The following is a 27,476-nucleotide window of genomic DNA, read 5'->3' on the forward strand; positions in this document are numbered from 1 at the left end:
CTGGGTTTTCTTGGATGAAACACACAGTTGTAAATAAACTGTTTTGCTAAGTTGTGACTCTTTTCAATTCAGAACTCTTTACCAATTATGCATTTTATACCCGATAGCCGACTATCTTGGTATATTTATAAAGGAAGGTCTTACTTTCTTTACTACAGCAATCACTCTAGCGATAAGTACACTCCAACTACGCCAAACAGGAAAGCCGAGCTTTCTCTGAAAGATCATAGAAGTTTCAACTAACTATGCCTCACAGGATAGTTGAGCTTTCCAGCAGGAGCATAGAAGTGTAGGCTTAAATAAACTATCATATCTCTCAACTACAACCTGATCCACTCGTCAGATATTTACTAAGGGATTTGCCAAAGCGGAGCTTTTCAGTAAAGATAGTTTAAAATTTAGATAAGCAACTACAAACTTCCAAGTCGATAAATACCAAATATTTCTTGATGTCCACTGGTTGGTAACTGCATCTAGAATGACAATATTATCCAAACTCGGCCTTATATACACCGCAGATAAGTGCTCGAGCAAAGTGATGCTTTCATTGGATATTTGTTATGTAAATTGAGCATTGATTGGTTGAAAACCAAGCACTTTGATTGGTCACAATCATCATTCTGATTGGTCAAAACTATTCTTATATAAATAACTATCAAAGACCATTTTTCGCTTGTGATGTTCTCTGTGTATGCAGCTGTGACACAACTCACATCAATATATAAACTTATCCAGAGTGTAAAGATCAAACAAACTTATCCAGAGCATTAATGTTACTTGCTCATGGTTTGTAAAATGCACTTTTTTTAATTACAAAATAAAGTGTGGCAAATCATGGATTGTTAAAAGAAAATACCAAAAGCTGGAACCCTTCAGCAAATGCTGATTTTTGCTCAAATATTGTCTTTGAAGACCACAATTTTCATTAGCGTTAGTAAAGGCTTGAAAATAATTTACGGCTGTGGTGTTGAGTAACTGGTGATTGACATTATCATGTGATGTTATCAATGTATCATTAACAGGTCAACATATCCACTACTCTTGTTAAAGTTCCAGTGACTGTGTGGGCTAGCCAGCTGTTTTCTCCTTTTTTCTCACTCTATTTGTGTGGTTTTGAACCTCACTAAAACCAAAAACTACATTTTTATGCTGTAACTGCAATGTCTGAATATCATAGAGTCAAATAATGGTAAAATAAGTGTTTTCAGATGCATTACCAGGAAAACTAATATTTGGTCCAAAAACAGGAGGGATTCACTTTAAGACTATATAAACTTTTCCAGAGCATAAAAAGCATACAAACTATTGCAGACGGGAGCATAAAGATCATACAAACTTATCATTTATCAAGAACTTAAAGCTCATATGAACTTATCCCGAGAAAATAAAGCTCATATAAACTCATATCAGTGCACAAAGACCATACAATTATGAAAACAAACGACTAAGTGTCAAAAGTAGTTCTTCACAGACTAGTTACCACAATCTTCTGAATTTCATTTTACTTTCCAAGGTCTGTTAACTTACAAATGGAAGACATTAGGAATTTTATTTGACATCCTTGAAACATGCTGAGAAATATATTAATCATTGGCGATTTAAGTGTTTTGCAACATCATCGCATCCATTTTTTGTTTTTTGATTTAATAATAATTAATATTGTACCCTTACAATTCAATGGTGCTTGCGCTTAACAGCATTAATTTTGTTTGTGAGTATGCAAACTTGATATAAATCACTTTTAAATTGTAATAAAAACCTGATACTAGTAGTTATGTTTATGTTTATGTTCCTCTTATCCTGTTACAATAGTTTTGAATTGTTGAACAGGACAATTATCCTGCGAAGACTGATGGTAATAGCATACATTACAAGTGAAACTATATATATGATATTTTGTCGATCATTTAATATTCAAACTTTCATTAATTGTTACACTAAAGCTTATTAAAAAGAATAAAAACCTCTAAAAATTGGGCGCTGAAAAAGTGAAGAGACTATGGTATATGGCCTCATTGGTTGAAATAGATAAGGTGCACAGAGCCTGGAAGTAGTCACTCTGTTGCTTGTCGTTTATAAGTAATGATATGACTTTAAGGGGAGATATTTTTAAATAAACCAGGTACAAGTGGTTAGAGTATTTTTTTTATTTTTTTTTCTGTATTCACTCTTTGTCCATCATTTTAAGGAAAGTTTGTGGTTTGTTATATCCAATACACAAGGAGTGGGTACTTATGAAATTTCACTTTTCAAGAGCATCATTCTCACCTCAGCATTTACCTGATTTTAACCTCACCTGTTCAGGTAGTGCTCATGATGAGCTGTTCCCATCACCAACCATCTGACAAAAATTGCTTAATTTGCTCCAATTGCCCAATTTAGATGAAACTTCACTAGGAGGTGCCTTGGGTGGTGCCCTTTTAATCAATGTTGTCCTTTGATGACCTTTACTGTGACATTATGACCTTCTATAATTTTGAAGCTACAGCAATCAAATTTGGACCATGTGCACAGTTTTGAAAAAATATATCAATGTTGTGCTTGGATGACCTTTTTACCTACTTTCTTATTTTTGAAGCTTTAGCAATGAAATTTAGTCCATGTGTGTAGTTTTGCAAACAAATATCAATGTTGTCCTTAGATAAGCTATGCTTAACCTTTTGACCTACCTTCATATTTTTTGAAGTTACAGCAATGAAATTTGGACCAAATGTACCCTTTTTAAAACAAAAATCAATGTTGTGCTTGGATGACCTTTACAAATACATTTGACAATTATTGATCATAGTTTAATCCCTATTCTTCACCGCTCAGGTCAGCGATTTAGGGCCATCATGGCCCTCTTGTTAAATGCAGTTCTGGTTAAGTCCACATGGTTTTTGCAGTTAATTTTAGATGCAGATAATTATGTTCTTTGCAATGACCTGAATCAGAATAGTGCCCACCTTGATGCTGCAAAAATTTGTAATATACTAGTCCATAAAACTTCTTGGTAGACTGCTCAAGAGCTTTCAGCTTGTGCAAGGAAACCCAGTTTTGATAATGTTTTAAAAAAAAAATGAATCACAAAAGCTAGTTTGTTACGTTTTCAGGGCCCTCTGCCAGCCCGGAGGTCATTGGGTACACTTGGGACCCACTGGAATGTGACAAGGGTACACACAGAAGGGTCAGAGTTTTTTGGAAGGTAAGGTTAAACATAATTTATAGCTCATCTGCATTTGTTTCAATAATGATATGCAGCCAGCTGTCTAAAACCAGTTAATTCTTTTTAAATAATGACTGTTGAACAGTTAAATTGCTCTCATGTGTAAACTAAATAAAAGATAACCTCCAGATAAGTCATCTAGTTCTATACATAATTTGTCCTTGATTAATTATAGTCGTAAATTGAAATTATCTTATTGTTTTCAATATCATCCATTGTTTTGCTACCTATTTGTGTGAATTAAACTTACTGGTTAGCCAGATACAGATTGAAGATGATTTAAGTAACAACTTTAGACCGTTATTGAAACAACATCCAGTTTTCTTTTAAAGAAAACGTGAAGTGATATTGGTATAGCCTTAGCATCGTCGTCAAGTTGCATAGAGTCTCAAGCTTGGCCATAACGTAAAAATCTGGTACCCATGGTGCCATAGACAGTATGCTTATGTTTAGCAAAGCACATAACTCTTGCTTTAAATAACTAAAGAGTTATCCTCCTTTTTACTGAAAAACAGCAGATTAGTGTTCACTATTGCTATGCAGAACTCCTGTTTTACACACAATACTTATTCTTATATTGCAGAGCACAGGAGCAAGAACTCTGAATGCAGTATTTTGGAGTTAATTTTCATGCTTATTTTTTGTCCGCAGCATGACGTAGAAGTTTTTGAGTTATTGACTTCATATAGAGTTAGATCTTATTGAGGAGAAGTGAAGTGCAGTGCATTTTGACTGACATCCAATCTGAAAATATATATATATATATATATATATATATATATGTATGATATATAGTTGGAAACAAATAGATTGTCTACTCATACTAAGATTTGCATGTAAAATTATAGTGCTATATCTGAAACTTGCTTTATATTTAACTACAAGTCCTGGTCTGATGTATTTTGCCATTCACTCTTTCAATGGTATGATATTCCCATTGTCTCAAACTAAAGTATACAAGAACGAAGAGATGAATTAACATGCAGTGTTGATTTAAAAAAATATATGGATATAAATCATTATGTTTTCTTTCAGCCTGTACCAGAAATAGACAAAAACGGGGAGATGATATTTTACAACGTAACTCTATGGCCGAAAGGGAAAGCCAAAATTATGAACGTGGATGGTATTGCAGCGAGTTTCTATTCAGTGAATTTACTGGGCATATTGTGTGACATGTCGTACAGTGTTACTGTAGTGGCCTACACAAGCATTGGAGGTTCCCCGCACAATTCTTCGTTCATTGTGCTTCGTCACTCAAGTATGTTTAGTAACCTAACTATGTTTTATTGATAACTTAAATCCCCCTAAAGCTATTTTTATGCAGGACTGAAATAAAGAAGGGGCTAAAAGATTTTGCTCATATTTTTATAATGGTCTGCATGACAAGCAGTCAAAACTCGCTATGTAGAAATTGTTGGGACCTCGATAAATACTTCAAAATAACAAACATTTGATATACATGTAACCAAAATACTGAACATTTAAAACTAAACCGAGAAAAAGGCGAAAAAGTTTGACATACATGTAACCAGAAAATCGAGATAGCAAAGTGCGACATAGGGAATTTAAACTGTAAAAAAAAAATCAACAGTGTGTGAAGTGCCAAAAACTGACATCACATAATTATTTTTATTGGATATTGTCAGGATTACTCTAGGATCATTATGAAGGTCAAAACACCAGTTTCTTTGCCTATAAAAAAAGTTCAGACAGATTTGAAGATTGAATGCTCAGCAAGTTGTTTTGTAAGTAAGCATAGAAATATACCGGGTAAGCCAATTTGAAAAAAAACAACAACAACGCAGTTTATCAGGGAAGATATATTGTACAGCTATTTTAATCATTCCAGCTATTGAGCGACCTCATTTCATGGTAGAGTCTGTTTCGAACAACTCCTCAGAATCAGGAACAAACACTGTGGATGTTGTAATTCTGGGAGATTCTGTGGAACAGATGACAAAGAGTCGTGCTCACTACATGATTTGCTGGTGTGAAAAAGATCGTGGGAGCTGCAAGGTAAGCGGTTTTAAATCTTCATAATTAAAAGTACACTCATTGTCTGATTTAAAGCTAGGGAAAAGTAATTTCCTCAGGATTTAAAAACACATTGCAATATTAAATCTTAGGTGTTCATATAATCCTAAAGCCTGCAATGAACTATGACAGGGAAAAAAAATCAGGGATGTTATAGGTTGTCTTGCAATGTAGTACAGGAGTTGAAGAAATAGTAGGTGTCTTGTGACAAAAAAAATATTGTTTTTTTGTCTAACTACGGTAGTTTTGCGTAATTATTGTACAACAAACGTACAACATTTACATAACATTTGTACGAAAAATGACCTGTCATGGATGCCAAAAGTTTGGTTTAATTCTTGCGACAATCTCTCAGCAATCACTAACATTCGTTAGATTTTTGTGTGATGATTCATCAATTTTGTATGAAATCAACTAATTTGTACAAAGACAGGATGAATTTTGCATCATCCTCTTATGTTGCCCCTGCATTATTCTTAATATCTACAGATCATCCTACTCTTTCTGTTTCCGTCATAAAAGCTTCAAAAAATTTCATTTGACCACTTTTAAAACATTGTTAATGTCTTACAAAGTTTAACTACGACAGATAAATGTATGTAATGTGGGTTTCATTGTTACAGAGGCTAAACATGTAGCCCAATTTTGTTATTTTATAAATTACATTGTCCTTACATCATTGAAGTTTTAATAAAACTGTTCATTTTCCAGCGAATGTCAGTTTTACAATGTGTTCCATCACAAATGAAGACAACCTCACTGCAGCTAGCCGATCCAGAAAATAAAATGTATGCTGTTGCAATGGTAACAAAGGCTGGTGATATAAGCTCACTGGCCCTAGAAAGCTGTATATACCCAAAAAATATTGGTATGTTTTATTTTATGTTTACCAGGGGTAAAAGGCTTTTGTTGAAATTTGCTAACATTTCACTTTTGCAAACATTCTGAATGTACAGTAGTACTATTTTAGTCATACATTCTGTCAATTGTAGCAGATAAATGAAACTATGGCTCTAAGATAATTTCAATTTATGTTTAAGTATAATTAAGATCTTTATTGAAACGGCCCTTAGAAAAAAATGGTTGAGGTATTGTCACAGCTTTGGCACTGTTGTCTGCATACAGAACTTTAAGCCATAACTCCAGAAACATATAAAACATAGAAAATTGTTATTAAGGGTATTTAAAGGACGTCTAATTTTGTTTTCGACATCTGCGTAGTTGTTGTGCAAAACTGTTTAGCTTGGCCATAGCTCAAAAACTGTGCAAGATATTCAAACGAAACTTGGTACACATGTCGCTAGAAACAATGTGCACATGCCCAGCAAAGCCTAAACAAGCTTCAATAATGGTTGAGTTATGTCCCTTTTTCAACTGAAAAAACAACAGGCAACAAGTGTTGGCATTCGTTCTGCAGCGCTCGTTTCATACATGGTTATAATGCACATGGTGAAAATTAACTTGTTAATATAAATCAATGGCGTTTAGTACCTTATTGTATCGATCAGCCCCATAGGAGAATCAGAAAATGGTATACAAGGTCAAATATACATTTATTTTGTGACATGACCTTCCTTGTTTTAGAAGAAATACAACCATTACATATTTTCTGCTTAAATTTCCCTAGGAAATGACACTTGAATTGACAAATTTTTCCCAACTAATTTAGCATCAAACTGTTTACTGAAAAATGATTAAAAATTTACAATTTTTTTTAGATAAAAGGCTCACTTTATAACTTTTCCTAAACTTGTTCCATAAATGTTTGTATTAAAGGGCAGCTCATGTAATCACTATATATGAGCTGCAGCGAGTGATTCTGGGCCTTCAAACATAATTACTAAAAATGAATAAATCATTAATTAAAATTGCCAAAAATAATGATTTTTTTATGTATATCGATTTCGTCCAAACTTCTTTCTTTTAAAGGTTTGCCATTGGAGCATCATTTTCTCGATGATTTATGACCATTGGTTTACTCATGTTTCGATAGCAACCACAGATTTCATCCCAATTATTTCGACTGCATTCATAGTCTGTGTTCTTAATTTATGTTCCATAATGATTCTGTGTTAAGAAAACAATTAAAATTATAAGCTATTTGTGATACTGATATGTTTATTTTGCATGTTATTTGTATATAAAGTGTTCTTTCGTAACGATGTCATGTGAATGACGTCAGATTTATTATTAAAAATGTGCAATACATGGTTTCTCTGGTTCGATTCAAATACTCCAAAGAATAATAAAAGCAAATATATATCCAAAGGCCCAAAATCGCGCGATGCAGCTCATATGTAGAAAAAACTATCCAAGTACTTTTAGCAATCTAACTATGGCATTGCTTTCCATAGTTATATGGGTTTCAAACCCATTGGTCAAGTCAATAACAGTCAATACACATATACACATATACCTGGTATACCTAATATATATATAATAACATATATACCTAAAGACTCACTTTGAAGGGATGAAAACAAACACATTAATTTCTAGTGTTTGTCTTTGTTTCAAAATTTTATATGCAAACTTTTAAATTTTTTACAGCCCCAACAGTGTCGCCAAATAGCGTGAAAGCAAGCCCCGGGTCAGAAGACAACACCATCAATGTTATATGGGACAAGCTAACTTGCCAGTCATGGCAGCCGTTTATCGCATTTTATGTCGTGCAGTATTGTACAGTGGTGAAGGAGGGCATCAATTCTTGCAAAGGTAAGCTATAAAGAGGTCTAAGGGATAAAATTAGTAATGATTATAATTATAATGATAATGATTTCTTGAGTTTATGTGGATAACATATTTGATATGACATACATTGATTCTATACAGTCCTCATACCGTGAAATATTTTGAACGAATATTTATGAAAGAGTATTGCATCAGATTAGTTACCATCTTCCCTGGGAAGTATTCTGTAGGATTAGGTAATGCCTGTTGTAAGACTGAATTATGCCTGTTGTAAGACTGGTTAATGTCTGTTGTGAGACTGGTTAATGCCTGTTGTGAGACTGGTTAATGCCTGTTGTAAGACTGAATTATGCCTGTTGTATGACTGGATAATGCCCGTTTAAAGACTGGGTTATGCCTTTTATAAGACTGGTTAATGTCTGTTGTGAAACTGGTGAATGCCTGTTGTGAGACTGGTTAATGCCTGTTGTGAGACTGGTTAATGCCTGTTGTGAGACTAGTGAATGCCTTTTGTGAGACTGGTTAATGCCTGTTGTGCGACTGGTTAATGCCTGTTGTGCGACTGGTGAATGCCTGTTGTGAGACTGGTGAATGCCTGTTGTGAGACTGGTTAATGCCTGTTGTGAGACTGGTGAATGCCTGTTGTGAGACTGGTGAATGCCTGTTGTGAGACTGGTCAATGCCTGTTGTGAGACTGGTTAATGCCTGTTGTGAGACTGGTTAATGCCTGTTGTAAGACTGTTAATGCCTGTTGTGAGACTGGTTAATGCCTGTTGTGAGACTGGTCAATGCCTGTTGTGAGACTGGTTAATGCCTGTTGTGAGACTAGTGAATGCCTGTTGTGAGACTAGTGAATGCCTGTTGTGAGACTGGTCAATGCCTGTTGTGAGACTGTTAATGCCTGTTGTGAGACTGGTTAATGCCTGTTGTGAGACTGGTCAATGCCTGTTGTGAGACTAGTGAATGCCTGTTGTGAGACTAGTGAATGCCTGTTGTGAGACTGGTCAATGCCTGTTGTGAGACTGGTTAATGCCTGTTGTGAGACTGGTGAATGCCTGTTGTGAGACTGGTCAATGCCTGTTGTGAGACTGTTAATGCCTGTTGTGAGACTTGTTAATGCCTGTTGTGAAACTGGTTAATGCCTGTTGTGAGACTGGTTAATGCCTGTTGTGAGACTAGTGAATGCCTGTTGTGAGACTGGTTAATGCCTGTTGTGAGACTAGTGAATGCCTGTTGTGAGACTGGTTAATGCCTGTTGTGAGACTTGTTAATGCCTGTTGTGAGACTGGTGAATGCCTGTTGTGAGACTGTTAATGCCTGTTGTGAGACTTGTTAATGTCTGTTGTGAAACTGGTGAATGCCTGTTGTGAGACTGTTAATGCCTGTTGTGAGACTTGTTAATGCCTGTTGTGAGACTGGTTAATGCCTGTTGTGAGACTGGTTAATGCCTGTTGTGAGACTGGTAAATGCCTGTTGTGAGACTGGTTAATGCCTGTTGTGAGACTTGTTAATGCCTGTTGTGAGACTGGTTAATGCCTGTTGTGAGACTGGTTAATGCCTGTTGTGAGACTAGTGAATGCCTGTTGTGAGACTGGTTAATGCCTGTTGTGAGACTAGTGAATGCCTGTTGTGAGACTGGTTAATGCCTGTTGTGAGACTTGTTAATGCCTGTTGTGAGACTGGTGAATGCCTGTTGTGAGACTGTTAATGCCTGTTGTGAGACTTGTTAATGTCTGTTGTGAAACTGGTGAATGCCTGTTGTGAGACTGTTAATGCCTGTTGTGAGACTTGTTAATGCCTGTTGTGAGACTGGTTAATGCCTGTTGTGAGACTTGTTAATGCCTGTTGTGAGACTGGTTAATGCCTGTTGTGAGACTGGTTAATGCCTGTTGTGAGACTAGTGAATGCCTGTTGTGAGACTGGTTAATGCCTGTTGTGAGACTAGTGAATGCCTGTTGTGAGACTGGTTAATGCCTGTTGTGAGACTTGTTAATGCCTGTTGTGAGACTGGTGAATGCCTGTTGTGAGACTGTTAATGCCTGTTGTGAGACTTGTTAATGTCTGTTGTGAAACTGGTGAATGCCTGTTGTGAGACTGTTAATGCCTGTTGTGAGACTTGTTAATGCCTGTTGTGAGACTGGTTAATGCCTGTTGTGAGACTGGTTAATGCCTGTTGTGAGACTGGTAAATGCCTGTTGTGAGACTGGTTAATGCCTGTTGTGAGACTTGTTAATGCCTGTTGTGAGACTGGTTAATGCCTGTTGTGAGACTGGTCAATGCCTGTTGTGAGACTGGTTAATGCCTGTTGTGAGACTGGTTAATGCCTGTTGTGAGACTAGTGAATGCCTGTTGTGAGACTGGTTAATGCCTGTTGTGAGACTTGTTAATGCCTGTTGTGAGACTTGTTAATGCCTGTTGTGAGACTGGTGAATGCCTGTTGTGAGACTGGTTAATGCCTGTTGTGAGACTGGTTAATGCCTGTTGTGAGACTGGTGAATGCCTGTTGTGAGACTGGTTAATGCCTGTTGTGAGACTTGTTAATGCCTGTTGTGAGACTGGATGTGAGACTGGTTAATGCCTGTTGTGAGACTTGTTAATGCCTGTTGTGAGACTGGTTAATGCCTGTTGTGAGACTGGTTAATGCCTGTTGTGAGACTGGTGAATGCCTGTTGTGAGACTGGTTAATGCCTGTTGTGAGACTAGTGAATGCCTGTTGTGAGACTGGTTAATGCCTGTTGTGAGACTGGTGAATGCCTGTTGTGAGACTGGTCAATGCCTGTTGTGAGACTGGTGAATGCCTGTTGTGAGACTGGTGAATGCCTGTTGTGAGACTGGTTAATGCCTGTTGTGAGACTAGTGAATGCCTGTTGTGAGACTGGTGAATGCCTGTTGTGAGACTGGTTAATGCCTGTTGTGAGACTGGTTAATGCCTGTTGTGAGACTGGTGAATGCCTGTTGTGAGACTGGTGAATGCCTGTTGTGAGACTGGTTAATGCCTGTTGTGAGACTGGTTAATGCCTGTTGTGAGACTGGTCAATGCCTGTTGTGAGACTGGTTAATGCCTGTTGTGAGACTGGTCAATGTCTGTTGTGAGACTGGTGAATGCCTGTTGTGAGACTGGTCAATGCCTGTTGTGAGACTGGTCAATGCCTGTTGTGAGACTGGTTAATGCCTGTTGTGAGACTGGTTAATGCCTGTTGTGAGACTAGTGAATGCCTGTTGTGAGACTGGTTAATGCCTGTTGTAAGACTGTTAATGCCTGTTGTGAGACTGGTTAATGCCTGTTGTGAGACTGGTCAATGCCTGTTGTGAGACTGGTTAATGCCTGTTGTGAGACTAGTGAATGCCTGTTGTGAGACTGGTTAATGCCTGTTGTGAGACTAGTGAATGCCTGTTGTGAGACTGGTTAATGCCTATTGTAAGACTGGTTAATGCCTGTTGTGAGACTGGTTAATGCCTGTTGTGAGACTGGTCAATGCCTGTTGTGAGACTTGTTAATGCCTGTTGTGAGACTAGTGAATGCCTGTTGTGAGACTGGTGAATGCCTGTTGTGAGACTAGTGAATGCCTGTTGTGAGACTGGTTAATGCCTGTTGTGAGACTGGTTAATGCCTGTTGTAAGACTGGTTAATGCCTGTTGTGAGACTGGTTAATGCCTATTGTAAGACTGGTTAATGCCTGTTGTGAGACTGGTTAATGCCTGTTGTGAGACTGGTTAATGCCTGTTGTGAGACTGGTTAATGCCTGTTGTGAGACTGGTGAATGCCTGTTGTGAGACTGGTGAATGCCTGTTGTGAGACTAGTGAATGCCTGTTGTGAGACTGGTTAATGCCTGTTGTGAGACTGGTTAATGCCTGTTGTAAGACTGGTTAATGCCTGTTGTGAGACTGGTTAATGCCTGTTGTGAGACTGGTTAATGCCTGTTGTGAGACTGGTTAATGCCTGTTGTGAGACTGGTTAATGCCTGTTGTGAGACTAGTGAATGCCTGTTGTGAGACTGGTCAATGCCTGTTGTGAGAATGGTGAATGCCTGTTGTAAGACTGGTGAATGCCTGTTGTGAGACTGGTTAATGCCTGTTGTGAGACTGGTGAATGCCTGTTGTGAGACTAGTGAATGCCTGTTGTGAGACTGGTTAATGCCTGTTGTGAGACTGGTTAATGTCTGTTGTGAGACTGGTTAATGCCTGTTGTGAGACTGGTTAATGCCTATTGTAAGACTGGTAAATGCCCGTTGTTAGACTGGTTAATGTCTGTTGTAAGACTTGTAAATGCCTGTTGTATTCTGCATTATTCGCATATTTGATGAAACTGTCAGAGATGGATTCAAGTATGTAGTGTGGGATACAACAGAATAAATAAATTAGTTTTATATAAAAAGTAGTTTGATGAGATTATATCATTTTATATGTTAGTATGTACATGCAGAATTATTTTCTTTGAAAAAATATCATTAATTTGTCTGAAAATTGAATGTGATTATCTCTCTTTCCAGGCACAGTAGACTCAGTGGAGGTTCCTGAGAAGGATTATAGCTACATGTTAACGGACCTGAAGGAGGATGAAGTATATCGTATTGTTGTTCGGGGAATGACAAGAGATGGAAAATCTACCCCTGATAGTGAACCAGCATTTGCCCAGGCTATAAATAAAAGTATGGTTGTAACGGATCCATTCAACTGTTCATCTGGTGTCTTCCATTTCTAAAAAATATTTTAAATATTCTTTATACCTGGTACTTAGACTTTGCTAAACGAAGTTGTGAAAAACAGTAATTTCAACATTTGATTTATAAATAATTTAGTCTGTTTTAGTGTCATAACTTATTTGAAATATGTACTTATTATTTTTATTTTTCAGCATTAAAACCTAGTGTAATTCTTGGGATCGCTTTTGGCTGTGTAGTTGCTCTGGCGTTTGCCATTGCTGGATTTGTATGTACTGTAAGGTGAGTGGATGTGTTCCATAGTTTGTACAGTGAAAACTCACTAAACCGGACAAGGTCTGGACTGGGCAAAATTTCCGGTTTAGTGAGGATTCCGGTTTAGTGAGGATTTGATGTATGGAGTAAGTTTACTCAAAATATTAACTGAGTTAACCTTTAAAGGGAAGTTGGAAATTGGAATAAAATAAAAACACGTAAAGATAACATTTATTTTACATCAACGATGGTTCAAGTAACTTGAAATAATGCATAGAGTATACATGTATATTCATTTATATATCAATGTACATTACAGATACAGTTTATACAGTTTTAGACGGAGGTTGAGACATGATTAAAGCACATGCAAAAGTGATAAACATAATTCTGCGTTTTTATTATCATCTTTTTTCCGAGTCTAAAAAAATAAAACAACTCGCGTAATTTAATGCTTGTTAAGTATGTTTGATTGTTTAATTAAAGCGCCGCTCTGTCACTCAAAGATGTCTTTAGATGAAACAACGCTCCAAAATGATCACTTAATAACCGTTTCTAGTTCTTTATTTTCTGCAACAAACAAATTAATGTTTCAATCAATTTTCTTTTCACAAGTTTGATTAACGTTTGATTATCGCGCGGCAGTCAATCCACAGCGCAATCATCATTATCGATTATCGAGTTATCACAACATCAAAGGTGCAATATTTAACGACGCACCGGCTGTCAAAACAAAGTGACACGCGATTCGCGAATTCCTAATACACAAAATCATTTTGACATGTTTGAACAAATATATGTCCGGTTTTGCGAGGTAAAATTATGTTGACAACTAACAAATTTTCTCGATTTTTTGTCCGGTATCCGGAATTCCGAGGTTCCGGTATTGTGGGGATTATTTTACATTGAAAATAGAAGGGGAAAATCGGGACTCTGAAAAAAGTCCGGTATCCCGAGGATTCCGGTTTTGTGGAGATCCGGTTTAGTGAGGTTCCACTGTATATGATCTGGGCTGATGTTTGCCATTGATTGTTAAATAATTGCCTTGTTGCCTAACGAGACTTAAGCAATATACAGAAATACTACATTTAAAACTAGTTTTAAGTTTTACAAAAAACTTATCAAATGTTTAATAGAAAAAGATCTGTCTAGTTTGTCAATCATACATCTAGTAATCCATTCTTTAACTTTGTTGGAGAGTGTTTTCTTTGTTTTTTTGTTTATATATTATTTGACTACCATATCAGAATGGTAATAAGAAGACAAGAGCTTTACCGTGCTATATTACTATGATGCGGATAAATTGCAAGGCTATTCACCTTAATGCACACTAGTTAATGAACGTTGTCCTTGGCAACTTGGTACAAAACAGTTACTTCACCATGGTGATTCAAATGATATGATTCCAATAACTTGAGTAGTGTATGCAAAAGCTATTACGGGACAACACTTTACTGAACTTGGTGTTCTTGTGTCTGTTGAAAATATGTAGAAAAGAAATTAACTTGGAATTACAGAAATAGTTGTTAGTACATTTTAGTACTATTTATGTCGTTTTTAAAAACAATCTGTTACTGTGTCTTTGTTCGATATGTTTCCTATGAAATAGAGAAAACTCATGAGCTTTTCTTTCATATAACAATAGTATCTGTCCAATCAAAATTTCTTATTTAAAAAAAACTACAAGAATATTCTGTCTTCGTGTATTTAGTTATATGGTGTTTATTATTTTCTTCAGAAAATGTAACTACCGACGTATAGAATTCTTGAGGAGTAAGAGAGAGATTGTGGATTTGCCCATCTCAGGTCCGATAGAGCAAAATGATATAACCCTAGAAAGCTACACAAGATATTCAGATCCCGCGAATGTTATACATGATGAAAATCATGCACAGGTACGGTATTTTCTATATTAATGAGGTAGGGGAGAAAACTCTTCTAATTAATGCAATCACATGTAACAATTAAATACTCTTCAAATTAAAGATTAAACCATGATGTTATATAGGAGGTTTTGTAAGTAAATATAGAAAAAGGATGCTTGATACAATTTCATTGGCTACGCTTCTGAAGAGGTCACCATTTGGCACCAATGAAACTGCCTGATATTATTTTTTTCAGCCAATGGGTTCTGGCAATTATATTAGTTGATTTTTTACACAATTTAACTCTTTCTTTAGTCCTAAATCTTTTTTGTTTTGGTTGACTGTACGCTTTGAAGGACAAGTGTTCTAGGCTGTTTCTTATTTATTTATGTACCCACTAATTTTTATTTTTCCTATTCTTGCTTAAAGCTCAATTTTTAAAATCTCCCTTAAGAAACTCTGGATCTGTTTCATTCAATTTATCCAATTTATGTATAAGTTAATGCTAAGGTTTTTACTGAGGGCTGTTTCACTGAAGATTTTAGTCAGTTATAGTTGTAAATTGAAGTAAAGATAGTGTCACAGTTTCATTATTTTGTTACCTTTTTTAGTGAACTGAACTTTAGCCCAAGTTAAAAATGAACAAAAAATAGAGAAAATCAAAAAAAATCAACATCTTGCCATTTATTAAGTTCACACAGATATAAGATTATTGAAGACCAAAATCTATTATTGAAATGGCCCTCTGGGTATTTAGAATTAAAGTTTTAGTAATTAATAGCTGAAATATAATGTTTTAAGCTTTCCAGTGTTTTTTTAAAGATATTGAAAATCGAGGTATTGTCATAGCCTTAGTGTTGTTGTCTTTAACTTTGTGCAAAAATCTTTAATGGAACCTTTCAAGATATTCCAATGAAACTTGGTGTACACGTCCCTAAAGACAATATGCACATAATCAGCAAAAGCTATAAATCTGGCATAAATAGTGTTTGAGGTATGCCCCTGTTTGACAAAAAACAACAAACAATGCTTGCGAGTGGGTCCACATCACTTTGCTTTTAAATGTTGTTTGACAAAATTATTTTGCTTCTTTTTTTAAGTTAACACAAAAGAATATAGCATATCATTGTTTGGGCCAGAGGCTTTTATCAGATAAAGAATTGCATGAAAAAAACAAACAGAATTATTTTGAACATTTTAGCATACATTCAAGTCATTTTTTAATAGTATTTTTCATATTTAACCATAATTTAGTTGCATAGAATTCATTGTCCTTGCAATTTCTCTAATATTTAAAAAAAACTAAAGAAAAGATGAATTCCACAGTTTTAAATATGTATGAAAAACAGCTGTTTCTCTTCTTTCTTTGGAAACAGGACAAGGGCTTGGATAATAACGGCTACCTCGTTCCTTCAGATAGGAACATTCCCATCAATGAAGAGGTATGTAATAATAGTGTTTGTTGTGATGGTTGTATGTTTGCTTTGTAACATGTATTTTGTTGGAAGAGAAAGACACTGATTTATTTGGTCCAATGTGTGTTGTAGTACAAAGACGTTGGCTTAGATAACATAGATATTCTCTGAAATATCCAAACCTACATTAGTTTGTCTGTTCCACACACACAAAAAAAGTTCAGTTATTATCATATATAGTACAGTTAGTATCATTACAATCTTTGACATGCAAACTCTTTAATATTGGCCTGAAGTTAGAAACCATTTAAGATAGTATCATGAAATTTGGTACGGAAAATGACCACATACAAATGTCGCAAATTCAGTAGATCAGTAGTTAAGTTATTCCCCATGGTAATGTGAGAAAAACTGATTAGCCTTGGTGCTCGACTGCTCGTGTGTTAAATTTTATATATCAGATCCCTTTAAATATAGGCATAAGAGATGAAGTTAGAAAATGATGTTTTCATAATTGAGTAAGTACTCTGCATTGCATAGGTGTCAAATACAAAATGGTGAATTCATATTTGGGTAAGCACTCTGAATTGCTTAAGTGTAAAATCCAAAATGGTGTATTCATAATTGAGTAAGCACTCTGCATTGCTTTAATGTTAAATACAAAATGGTGTATTCATAATTGAGCAACCACTCTGCATTACATTAATGTTAAATACTAAATGGTGTATTCATAATTGGGTAAGCACTTTGCATTGCATTAATGTTAAATACAAAATGGTGTATTCATAACTAAGTAAGCACTTTGCATTGCATTATTGTCAAATACAAAATGGTGTATTCATAATTGAGCAACCACTCTGCATTGCATTAATGTTAAATACAAAATGGTGTATTCATAATTGAGCAACCACTCTGCATTGCATTAATGTTAAATCCAAAATGGTGAATTCATAATTGAGCAACCACTCTGCATTGCATTAATGTTAAATACAAAATGGTGTATTCATAATTGGGTAAGCACTTTGCATTGCATTAATGTTAAATACAAAATGGTGTATTCATAATTGGGTAAGCACTTTGGATTGCATTATTGTCAAATACAAAATGGTGTATTCATAATTGGGTAAGCACTTTGCATTGCATTAGTGTTAAATACAAAATGGTGTATTCATAATTGAGTAAGCACTTTGCATTGCATTAGTGTTAAATACAAAATGGTGTATTCATATTTGGGTAAGCACTCTGCATTGCATTAGTTAATTCTGCATTGCATTGCATACATGTTAAAACTTAACATAGATTTAAATTTGTTATTGTACACAGCCAAAGCTGATCTCAGTCATGGTCCTAAAAACATGACAAATGCATGTCTCAAAATGATTAAAATGAGCATCAAATAACACAATAGGTGGTAAAATTAATCAGTTTGTTGGGTAACTAGAAAGGCAAAGGTATTTTTTGGCCTAGGTATTTATTCTACTTTTTTCATTACTTATCATAACCTGTAACTTGGATTTTTAAATTCATTCTTGAAGCTTATATTCAAACTTTACATCTTTGGCAACCTAGCAAAATCTCTTAATTATGTTAAGCATATTCTAAACTACCATTAAGCATTAAGTTAGAAAATATATTACAGTATAGGCATTGAAACTATACTGTATGTTTTAAATATCTTTATAAGAATCTTAATAACCTATACAAAGCAAATACTAAGTGTAAAATATGGATAAAATACTGGAGGAAGTTTGACAATTTCATTACCAATTTTTCAAACTTTTAGTAGATTTTACCATTATCTATAGAAGATAATACTGAGTGAAATTTTATTGATAATGTATCCTGTTTTTCAGCTTCACAATGATAAAAAGAGAATTGAAAGGCAGGGGAGCAAGGACAGCGGATATCCGATGTCTCCAACAAACAGTCCTCCTCCAGATGATTACAGTTGGGTTAGGGAAAATGAATCGGGTTCCTCCACATCTGATGATGCTAATAATGAGAAAAAAGATGGTGTAGTGGATAGGATGCCTCATAAAGATTCAACTGATCCTCTGATGCCAGGAGTTGTTAATTCTGATTATGTGCTTAATGTTGGTGACACTTCAGTGAAACAACTTAATGAAAGTGGAGATGGAGCTGACAAAACTTGTAATGCAAGAGATGATGGCGAGACACTGCAAAAGGAGGTAGATAATGGAAATGTTGATTCGACTAAGGACTCAGGATTTACTGAGAAGTCTTTTTTGAGAACTAAATCAAACCAGCATATATCTATTTGTTCAGACAATAGCCTTGATGACTATAGAAAGGCTACTATATCTGAGGAAGGGTCTCAGTGTTCTAGGAGATCACTTCAAAGCAAAAACACGGGCAACGTTAGATTGAGTGACCAAAAATCTCTGAACACTGACAATGTTCAATATACTGAAAATCCTGAACTATCTCAAACAGAACAGGATTCATTACCTTCAAGCCGCCATATTTCACTGCAAAGCATATCTTCAGATGCTTCTGTTCAAATGATTGAACAAATTCATGCTAAAAACCTCTTACTAGAAAACAAACTACACATCACCAATATCCCTGTTCCAACCCTTTTTAATGTCAGTAATTCTTCAATCTTAGGGCTATGTATTAATGAAAAAAACAGTGACTCTTATTCTCAACCTTCGCAAGGGTCATCAGGTCAAGAACCGGTAGCTGACTATATGATCCTTGCAGACCAAACACCACAAGGTCAAGGACATATTGAAAATATTGTTGAACCTATTGAGCTTGAAGATAATGATCAAGTGGAAAGAGAATTTAATTTGGGGCAAGACTATGTTCAAGCCCAATCTATAAATGTAGGCCAAGGTCAAGATTATACCCAAAATCAAGCATATGTTCAAGCTCAGGCAAATCAAGTTCAAGGTCAAGATTATATTCAAAACCCACAATGTGTGGAAGTTCAGGCCAATCTGGTTCAAGATCACGATCAAGATTGTATTCTTAATCCACCTAAATATTATGTTAAAGTTCCAGCTGATCTAGGTCACATTCAAGGTCAAGATCATATTCAAAACCCAGTATTTGTTCAAGCCCAGGCAAATCAAGGTCCAGGTGAAGACTATTATCAAAACCCAACAGGTCAAAGGTCAAGGCAATCTTCAGGTGCTAGTGATAGCCAGAAGTCAGATTCAGGAGTGAGTAGTATAGAAGAACCAAGTAATAGCCCTGACGCTGAACCAACTCCAAATTTTCACGGCGGGTATGTCTCTCAAAACAGTGTTCAAGCAGCGAATCAGATGATGCCAACATGAAAAGGTTCAAATAATGGGTATGAGCAAAATTGTTATCCCTGACTCTTGTGTTGAATAGACATGATGTCAAAATACCCTGATATAAACATTCATCGCTTTTAAACCAATGGAGAGAATTATTAGTCACATAATAAACCTGGGAAAAAACTGCACTTAAGGACTTTGATTAAAAATCTTTTTTCGTTAAACAAAATGGGTTAATTATTAGTGATGTTCCGATGATCGATTATAATCGAAAATCAATTGGTTGGGCCTGAAATCGCTGACAATCGATTGTATTTGGTTATAATTGATCATCGAAAAAAAACTGAAAAAAATATAAGTAAGTGTTCAGACGTTATATGTAACAAAATGGCAGATGAAAGCCACAATGAGCAAGTAAAAATGAACTATTTTTTATATAACACTTAATTACTTCAATCATAGACATAACGTATATGCATATAATGATTGAGAGTTTAATAATGTGCATGAAAAAACTTCACTTTATGTTTTACCTAGTATTTTGAAAAAAACAATTGTACTATCGATAATCGGTTACTTGAGTGGAACCGATTATCAATTGTAAAATTGGAACTGATTCCCAACACTAGTTAATATGGAGGGAAGCCATCCTTTGACAAATGTTTGAGTGTCTTATCAATAAAGATGGCATTTAAAATTTAATAAACTTTACCTAAATAATTTGTCAGAAGGCTGAAATTCAAGTGAAGGGAATGTGCAAGATGTAAATTGTTTGCTTTGCAGAGTATTTTCAGCTCCTGTGATTTTGTTTTCAGCATTGGGGTATTGTTACGCAAAAGATTTAACCTTGGCCATACATGTAGCTCAAAACCATTCAAGATATTCAAAAGAAACTTGGTGCATATGTTGCCAGAGACAATATGAACATGTACAGCAAGGTCCATAACTCTTGCTTTAATTAATAGTGGTTGAGTGATGCCTCTTCTCGACTGAAAAAAACCCAAAAGACAAGTGTTGGTGTTTGATCTGTGGCACTCTAGTCAGAAAGTGTACCAGCAAAACAGCCCTTTTATTAATATGTAACACTTGTAAACTGCATGTAATGTGAAAGTAATGCATACAACATTTTAATGAAACCTGTTATAATTGTTTAGGGAGCAATATAATATTCTTTGGGATAATGCTTTAAAGTGGTCATAACATGCAGTTATCTTCATTTTACATAACTTTAACATGTGCTTGCAAGAATGTAAGCAAGAAAGTTTATGTATTTAAGAAAATTTTGTTGATTGTTATGATTTCTTTAAAACAGATCATATTTTGTTTAAATGCTTTTTGTTAACATACTTTGTTAAATCTGATATTCGTGTTTATTGTATTAATTGTATTGTATTGTATTGTTTGACTATTATTAATCAATTGTTATTGTGATTTTAGAAAGATTTTTAAATTACTTTTAAAGGTAATTTCTATTTTTTTATCACACATTTTTGTGTTAAATTTATAACCACTTAAATAATTGGGACCAAAGCTTTGCAATTGTAACTTTTGCAAGCTTTGTGATGTATAATATTTTTAATATTGTATATTATACAAGCACTAGATGAAAACACATGTTTTGAAATTAAGTTTCAATATGTTTTTGTTTAAAACTAAAGTGAAAATTGATATTGAACAGTCAACTACTTTTTTGGTCATTCGAACAATTTCATTCTGAAAACTATGACCATGCTTTACAAACCCAACTTTTTGAAAAGCCTCCCATCAGAGAGGTAATTTTTAAGCTTGTCTATTTTTGTGAAAAATCATTTTCGGTATTATTATAGCCTATGTGTCATTTTCATCATCTGCGGCGGCATTGTTATACAAAAACTTTAACCTTTGCCATATCTCAGTACCATTCAGAATATTTATATCAAACTTGGTACTCATATTGCCAGAGACAAAAGGCATATGCATAAAAAGGCCAATAACTTTAATATTTGTTGAGTTATGCCCTTTTTTTGACTGACTAAAACAGACAAGCGTTGGCATTCTCTCTGTGGCACTCTTGTTTTTATTTACTGTACTCATAGACCATTTGATAGTTCTGATAATTTATAATCTGAGGCTAGAATCCTTATATATATTAGCCTTAATAATACTGTCTCCTACGGTGACCGTCACTGTCAGTAATTTCAGTTGTTCTGTGTTTTAATGGTGCATTAATTTCAACATAATTCTCATCATTAATTTTGCTTTAATTGTACCTCAGCAAGTTACCGTAGTATATTGTGTATAAGAAATATTAACATGTGGCTTATTTTACATTGAATGATTCAAAGGCAATCAACGATTTTTATGTTACGAGTCATTTTGTTTTCATTTTGTTATCATATGCATAAGAATTATTGAATGTCAACATGTTTTCCATTATTCTGTGTTGCAATTAATATTTAATTGCAGTGTATTTTATTTTGAAGGATTTGTATGCATTTTATTATTTTCTTTTTTTGATAAACATATTTACAAGTTGTATGATTTCATTTTAAGATATCTGTTTATGATTTCAACAAATTTTTTTTTATCAAACTGTTTTACACTATTATATGTAAATAATAATATATATTGTCATAACTTTGAAAATGTACTGTAAATTTTCCATTCAGCATTATTCAACATATATTATTTCCCATTAATTTTGATTTAAAGGAATCCAAGTCATTCAGTTTTAAATAGTGTTTTTTTTTGCAAAAGAGAGCATTTGCTCTCACATTTTGCAATTGTTTGTTTGTATGTTTGTGTTTATCACGATCTACCCACGCCTTTTGGCTGCATTATGGCCCCGCCATGATGCCATCATGCTTTAAATTGTGTTGAAATGCCATAAGTGGCATAAGATAGAAGTGTCTGCAATAGAAAATTAAACCCAGGTATTAGAAAATTGAAATAACTGAGTGTGATGCAAGAAATCTGGTTTGCAATACCTCTTAGCTCTATGCGAAGAGACCTCTTTGTTCTTTAACGTGCTTCGTGTAAAGCATGCACCGATCCACAGGGTACATTTAACTCTCTTGGGGTGAAACCAATGCTTAGTTCACCATTTTCCCAGTACTATCCTTTAATGCTTAAAGCTATAGGCAATAGAGTTCTTGGTACAATATTTTATCATCTTTCGGTTTTGAAGTGGCTGGTGTTTGAACCTCCCAACCTTCCGTCGGCCCAAAACGAACGCTCTTCCACTGACCTATCGGGGCAGTTTAAGTAATGGTTAACAGATAAGCTTTTATTCGAAGTATTTCAACTGTTTTGTGCACGTTTCACATGAAATAAAAAATGAATGTCAATATCATTTACACATTTAAAAAGTTTATTTTTGAGTACAAAATGAGTATATATAGTATACTTTTTCAGTATCATTTATAAATATTCATCGATCACAAAAAGTATCTTTGTAATACATATATTGTAATCATTAATTTTGTAAAATGAGCATTACAACATTTATCAATGCTGAATAGTTCTTTTGGTGCAAATGCTATTTACCTATAAAACGTAGCATGGTGTGTCTCTTTTGCATTTTTTTTTTATGACAAACCATTGAATTTGTATGTGAACATGAACAATAAGATGCATATTCTGTTACATTTAAAAAAAATCACACTTAAATACATGCTAGTTTAGACGATAAAATAAAAAAAGATTATTCAATGAATTTACTTGATTTTTAAACTGTCTCAGAGGGTTTCATTGGCAAATATTTGGTTTAACCATTTTTTATTGCAGGAAATATTGAACATAAATATAAGCATTTAAGCAGAAATGCATAACATGCATACACAATAAGGAGTGATAAAAGGCATAAACAGTGAGTAAATAAGAATTAAGAATTAAAGCTGTACTCTCACAGATTAAAGGTTTTGACAACTTTCTTATTTTTTTTCTTGGAACGAGCCAAAAGTTCAAAAAATGATGTTTTATGCATTTTTCCTAAACCGTTAGTAACGGTTTAAGCCATAAAACATTAATTTTCGAACAGAAATATGAAAATCCACGATCAGATATTTTATCAGCAATCTTATATCATTGGTTTGTAGATATTTACGCAAAAATTTGCTCTTTCCAAGACAAAAAATTAAAAAGTTGTAAAGATGGTAAATCTGTGAGAGTGCAGCTTTAACCATAATTGGTTTTAGCAAGTCGCTCTTTTGATAATATATTTAAGGCCACAACAAATTGATCATTTGTTCGTCGGATTTGCCGCACCTAAAATTCGAAAAATGAAAAAAAAAACAAAACTTTTTTTGCGCCCGCACTTACTATTTGGCCGCGCATATTATTATTTTATTTTTTACTTCTGAATTTCCTCTATTTTCTGAAGTTTTTTTACTTTAAATTTGAACCTGCAACGTCGACTTCGCCTTTTTTTGAAGGTATTTCCATGCTTTACATTCTCCGCGAGCAAATTTTCCTCGTGTCAGGACAAAATCAGGTCCGGGTAACCGCAAAACAGCCGATATTTGTTGACAGTCTTTTTTGTCGGGAATATTTTGCAGGACGCACCGTTGTAATCTATTTCCGGTATTAATTTGCAGGATACTTTCAGGGTGGAGGTTATATGGGAGACGTTTTCTCATTATTCAATGATAGAGGGGATTCAAAAATGGATAATGTCGTAAAATGACTTATTTGCTACATAATGGTTTAAAGCTGTCTATGGGTATAAGATAACTATATGGGAAGCAGTTTTGATATATCTTGGCCGTGATTACTAATATGATTACTATATTGAAACAAAGTGTTGACTATATGGGAGTCAGTTTTGGTAAAAAAAGAAAATCCTTACTATATGGGAACCAGTTTTGGTAACTCAACGAATATATAATCATATAACATAAGACAGTTGATAAAAAGGATTCAGTGTTTGTTAAATGCAATTTATGGGTATACAATTACTATAAGGGAGTCAGTTTTGGTGAACTGCAATTTATGGGTATACAATTACTATATGGGAGTCAGTTTTGGTGAACTGCAATATATGGGTATACAATTACTATAAGGGAGTCAGTTTTGGTGAACTGCAATTTATGGGTATACAATTACTATAAGGGAGTCAGTTTTGGTTAAATGCAATTGATGGGTATACAATTACTATATGGGAGTCAGTTTTGGTTAAATGCAATTTACAGGCATACAATTACTATATGGGAGTCAGTTTTGGTGAACTGCAATTTATGGGTATACGATTACTATATGGGAGTCAGTTTTGGTTAACTGCAATTTATGGGTATACGATTACTATATGGGAGTCAGTTTTGGTTAAATGTAATTTATGGGTATACAATTACTATAAGGGAGTCAGTTTTGGTTAACTGTAATTTATGTGTATACGATTACTATATGGGAGTCAGTTTTGGTTAACTGCAATTTATGGGTATACAATTACTATATGGGAGTCAGTTTTGGTTAAATGCAATTTATGGGTATACAATTACTATAAGGGAGTCAGTGTTGGTTAACTGCAATTTATGGGTATACATTTACTATATGGGAGTCAGTTTTGGTTAACTGCAATTTATGGGTATACAATTACTATATGGGAGTCAGTTTTGGTTAAATGCAATTTATGGGTATACAATTACTATAAGGGAGTCAGTTTTGGTGAACTGCAATTTATGGGTATACAATTACTATAAGGGAGTCAGTTTTGGTTAAATGCAATTTATGGGTATACAATTACTATATGGGAGTCAGTTTTGGTTAACTGCAATTTATGGGTATACAATTACTATATTTGATCCAGTTTTTGCATCTCTATTGTAGGCTAGGCATTGAACGCAGGTTACAATGAACAGCTATAATGATATATCTACAAAATGCAATGAACCGAAACTGAATCCCCTTTAGTCAGTCGGAAGTCAACTGTTCATTTCAATATGCATTCAATGCCTAGAGGTATCAAAACTGGATCCCATATAGCATTGATGCTTTACTCATGAAATGCAATTGCATTTAACCAAAACATGATCCTTTTAAGTCTACTTTCCAATTTAAAATGAATATGCGTTTGTTGTGTTATCAAAACTGGATCCCATATACAGAGGAAAATGTGTTTTTACCAAAACGGGATCCCTTACCGTCAACTGTTCGTTTCATTATAATGCTCACGGTTTAGAGATATCAAAACTGGATCCCATATAAAGTAATGCTACACACATACAATGCAATTAACCAAAACTGAATGCCTTTTAGTCAGTTAAGTCAACTGTGTATTTCAATATGTTTTCACTGCCTAAGGATATCAAGCCTGGATCCATCTAGTAGATTAATACCCATACACTTATGTTGCAAAAATGCAATTAACCAAAACTAAATCCCTTACAGTCAGTTGCGTCAACTGTTCATTTCAATGTGCGTTCATTGCCTAGCCTACAGTAGAGATGCCAAAACTGGATCCCATATAGTAATTGTATACCTATAAATTGCATTTAACCAAAACTGACTCCCTTATAGTAATTGTATACCCATAAATTGCAGTTCACCAAAACTGACTCCCTTATAGTAATTGTATACCCATATATTGCAGTTCACCAAAACTGACTCCCATATAGTAATTGTATACCCATAAATTGCATTTAACCAAAACTGACTCCCATATAGTAATTGTATACCCATAAATTGCATTTAACCAAAACTGACTCCCATATAGTAATCGTATACCCATAAATTGCATTAAACCAAAACTGACTCCCATATAGTAATTGTATACCCATAAATTGCATTTAACCAAAACTGACTCCCATATAGTAATCGTATACCCATAAATTGCATTAAACCAAAACTGACTCCCATATAGTAATTGTATACCCATAAATTGCATTTAACCAAAACTGAATCCCTAATCAACTGTCTGGTGTAATATGACTTTATAATATTTATTGAGTTATCAAAACTGAATCCCATATAGTTTTGTTGACTATACGGGGGTCAGTTGAAAGTCATTTTCATTTTTTGTTTATTTATTTTTTATAAAAACTTTAGCCTTATTGAAGTGTGCAATTGACTAAAATGGATCCAGTTTCGGTTTATCGCCTTATCTGCCAAAATATATAATTGGATACAATTTGGATAACTATAACCTTTGTTATCAAATGAAGGCATTTAGTTTAAAGTAAGAGCATATTTAATAATTATAACTCCACAACAGCCATCTTACTATTATAATATTAACTATAGCAGTCCTATCGAAAAGTGATTGCAAATACCGGGTACCGGTAACCGTGCTTTTGCACCGCCCTTCAGAACGATTTACGTTAACCAAAATCGAATCCCCTAAATATTCGATTTCGTTTCCCATATAACACTTACCTACTTTCAGTTTTCGTTAATGTAAAATACACATTTTTTATTGAAAATCAGTGTCATAGTCAATGGATTACAGTCTTCAGTAAACAACAACAGTTTCACAGCGTCGAAGGCAATAATTATTTATGTGTGTTTTAAGTAATTCATTGTTTTGTACTTAAAATTTAGTGTTAAATAATAACTAAACCAGATTTTGAGTGCAAAACTTATATTAAAATACACGGACACTCGACTTACAACAAATGAACATGTTTTCGTGAGTTATTTTTTAAATTCCAAAATGCATTTCTCAGTTTTATACACTGTACTCGTAATTGATAAAAATAGAAGGACTTGTAAATGTTTCAGAAACAGTCTGTATTTATGCACCATTCAATTGTAACCATGCCCCCCCCACACCCCAGGACAGGGGGTATACCGGAGATAGCCGGTGAAATGGGCCGTGGTTTCACCTTCCAGGTGGCCCTGCAGTGCCGTTGGTTTTACCCGGGGTTGGCTGGACCGAAAGTCAAAGTCCCCGCTATTCCCCGGACCATGGGGGGCGTGGTTACAATTGACTAGTGCATTACACATACATGTACATGTACAGTATAAAAATAACATCAGTAAAATCAGAAAATAAAACCTTTTATAAGTAAAATGACTGTTTTATTTTTCTCAATTCTTTGTTCTTATCCATTTGTTTTCTTTGATCGATTTGTAGTAAAGTGACCTGTTATTAAAGTGGCCTGTT

General features: G+C 34.5%; 1 protein-coding gene across 3 annotated transcripts in view; it reads left to right on the top strand.

The window, feature by feature from the left end:
* Nucleotides 1–21,912, top strand: part of LOC128213393 (interleukin-6 receptor subunit beta-like) — a 46,009-nt gene extending 24,097 nt beyond the window's left edge. For 2 of the 3 annotated variants that reach the window (XM_052919041.1, XM_052919042.1), the window contains exons 8-17: nucleotides 3,093–3,184; nucleotides 4,241–4,466; nucleotides 5,058–5,224; nucleotides 5,954–6,110; nucleotides 7,793–7,957; nucleotides 12,425–12,583; nucleotides 12,790–12,877; nucleotides 14,589–14,745; nucleotides 16,092–16,157; nucleotides 17,984–21,912. In XM_052919041.1, coding sequence (XP_052775001.1) covers nucleotides 3,093–3,184; nucleotides 4,241–4,466; nucleotides 5,058–5,224; nucleotides 5,954–6,110; nucleotides 7,793–7,957; nucleotides 12,425–12,583; nucleotides 12,790–12,877; nucleotides 14,589–14,745; nucleotides 16,092–16,157; nucleotides 17,984–19,435 — 2,729 coding nt within the window. In that variant the 3' untranslated portion in view covers nucleotides 19,436–21,912. Of the gene's footprint in view, nucleotides 1–3,092; nucleotides 3,185–4,240; nucleotides 4,467–5,057; nucleotides 5,225–5,953; nucleotides 6,111–7,792; nucleotides 7,958–12,424; nucleotides 12,584–12,789; nucleotides 12,878–14,588; nucleotides 14,746–16,091; nucleotides 16,158–16,607; nucleotides 16,649–17,983 lie in introns of all 3 variants that reach the window. The other variant, XM_052919043.1, reaches the window with a different exon arrangement.
* Nucleotides 21,913–27,476: the final 5,564 nt, after the last annotated feature.

Source organism: Mya arenaria, chromosome 13 (genome assembly GCF_026914265.1).
Source record: "Mya arenaria isolate MELC-2E11 chromosome 13, ASM2691426v1".
Taxonomy (NCBI): Eukaryota; Metazoa; Mollusca; class Bivalvia; order Myida; family Myidae; genus Mya; species Mya arenaria.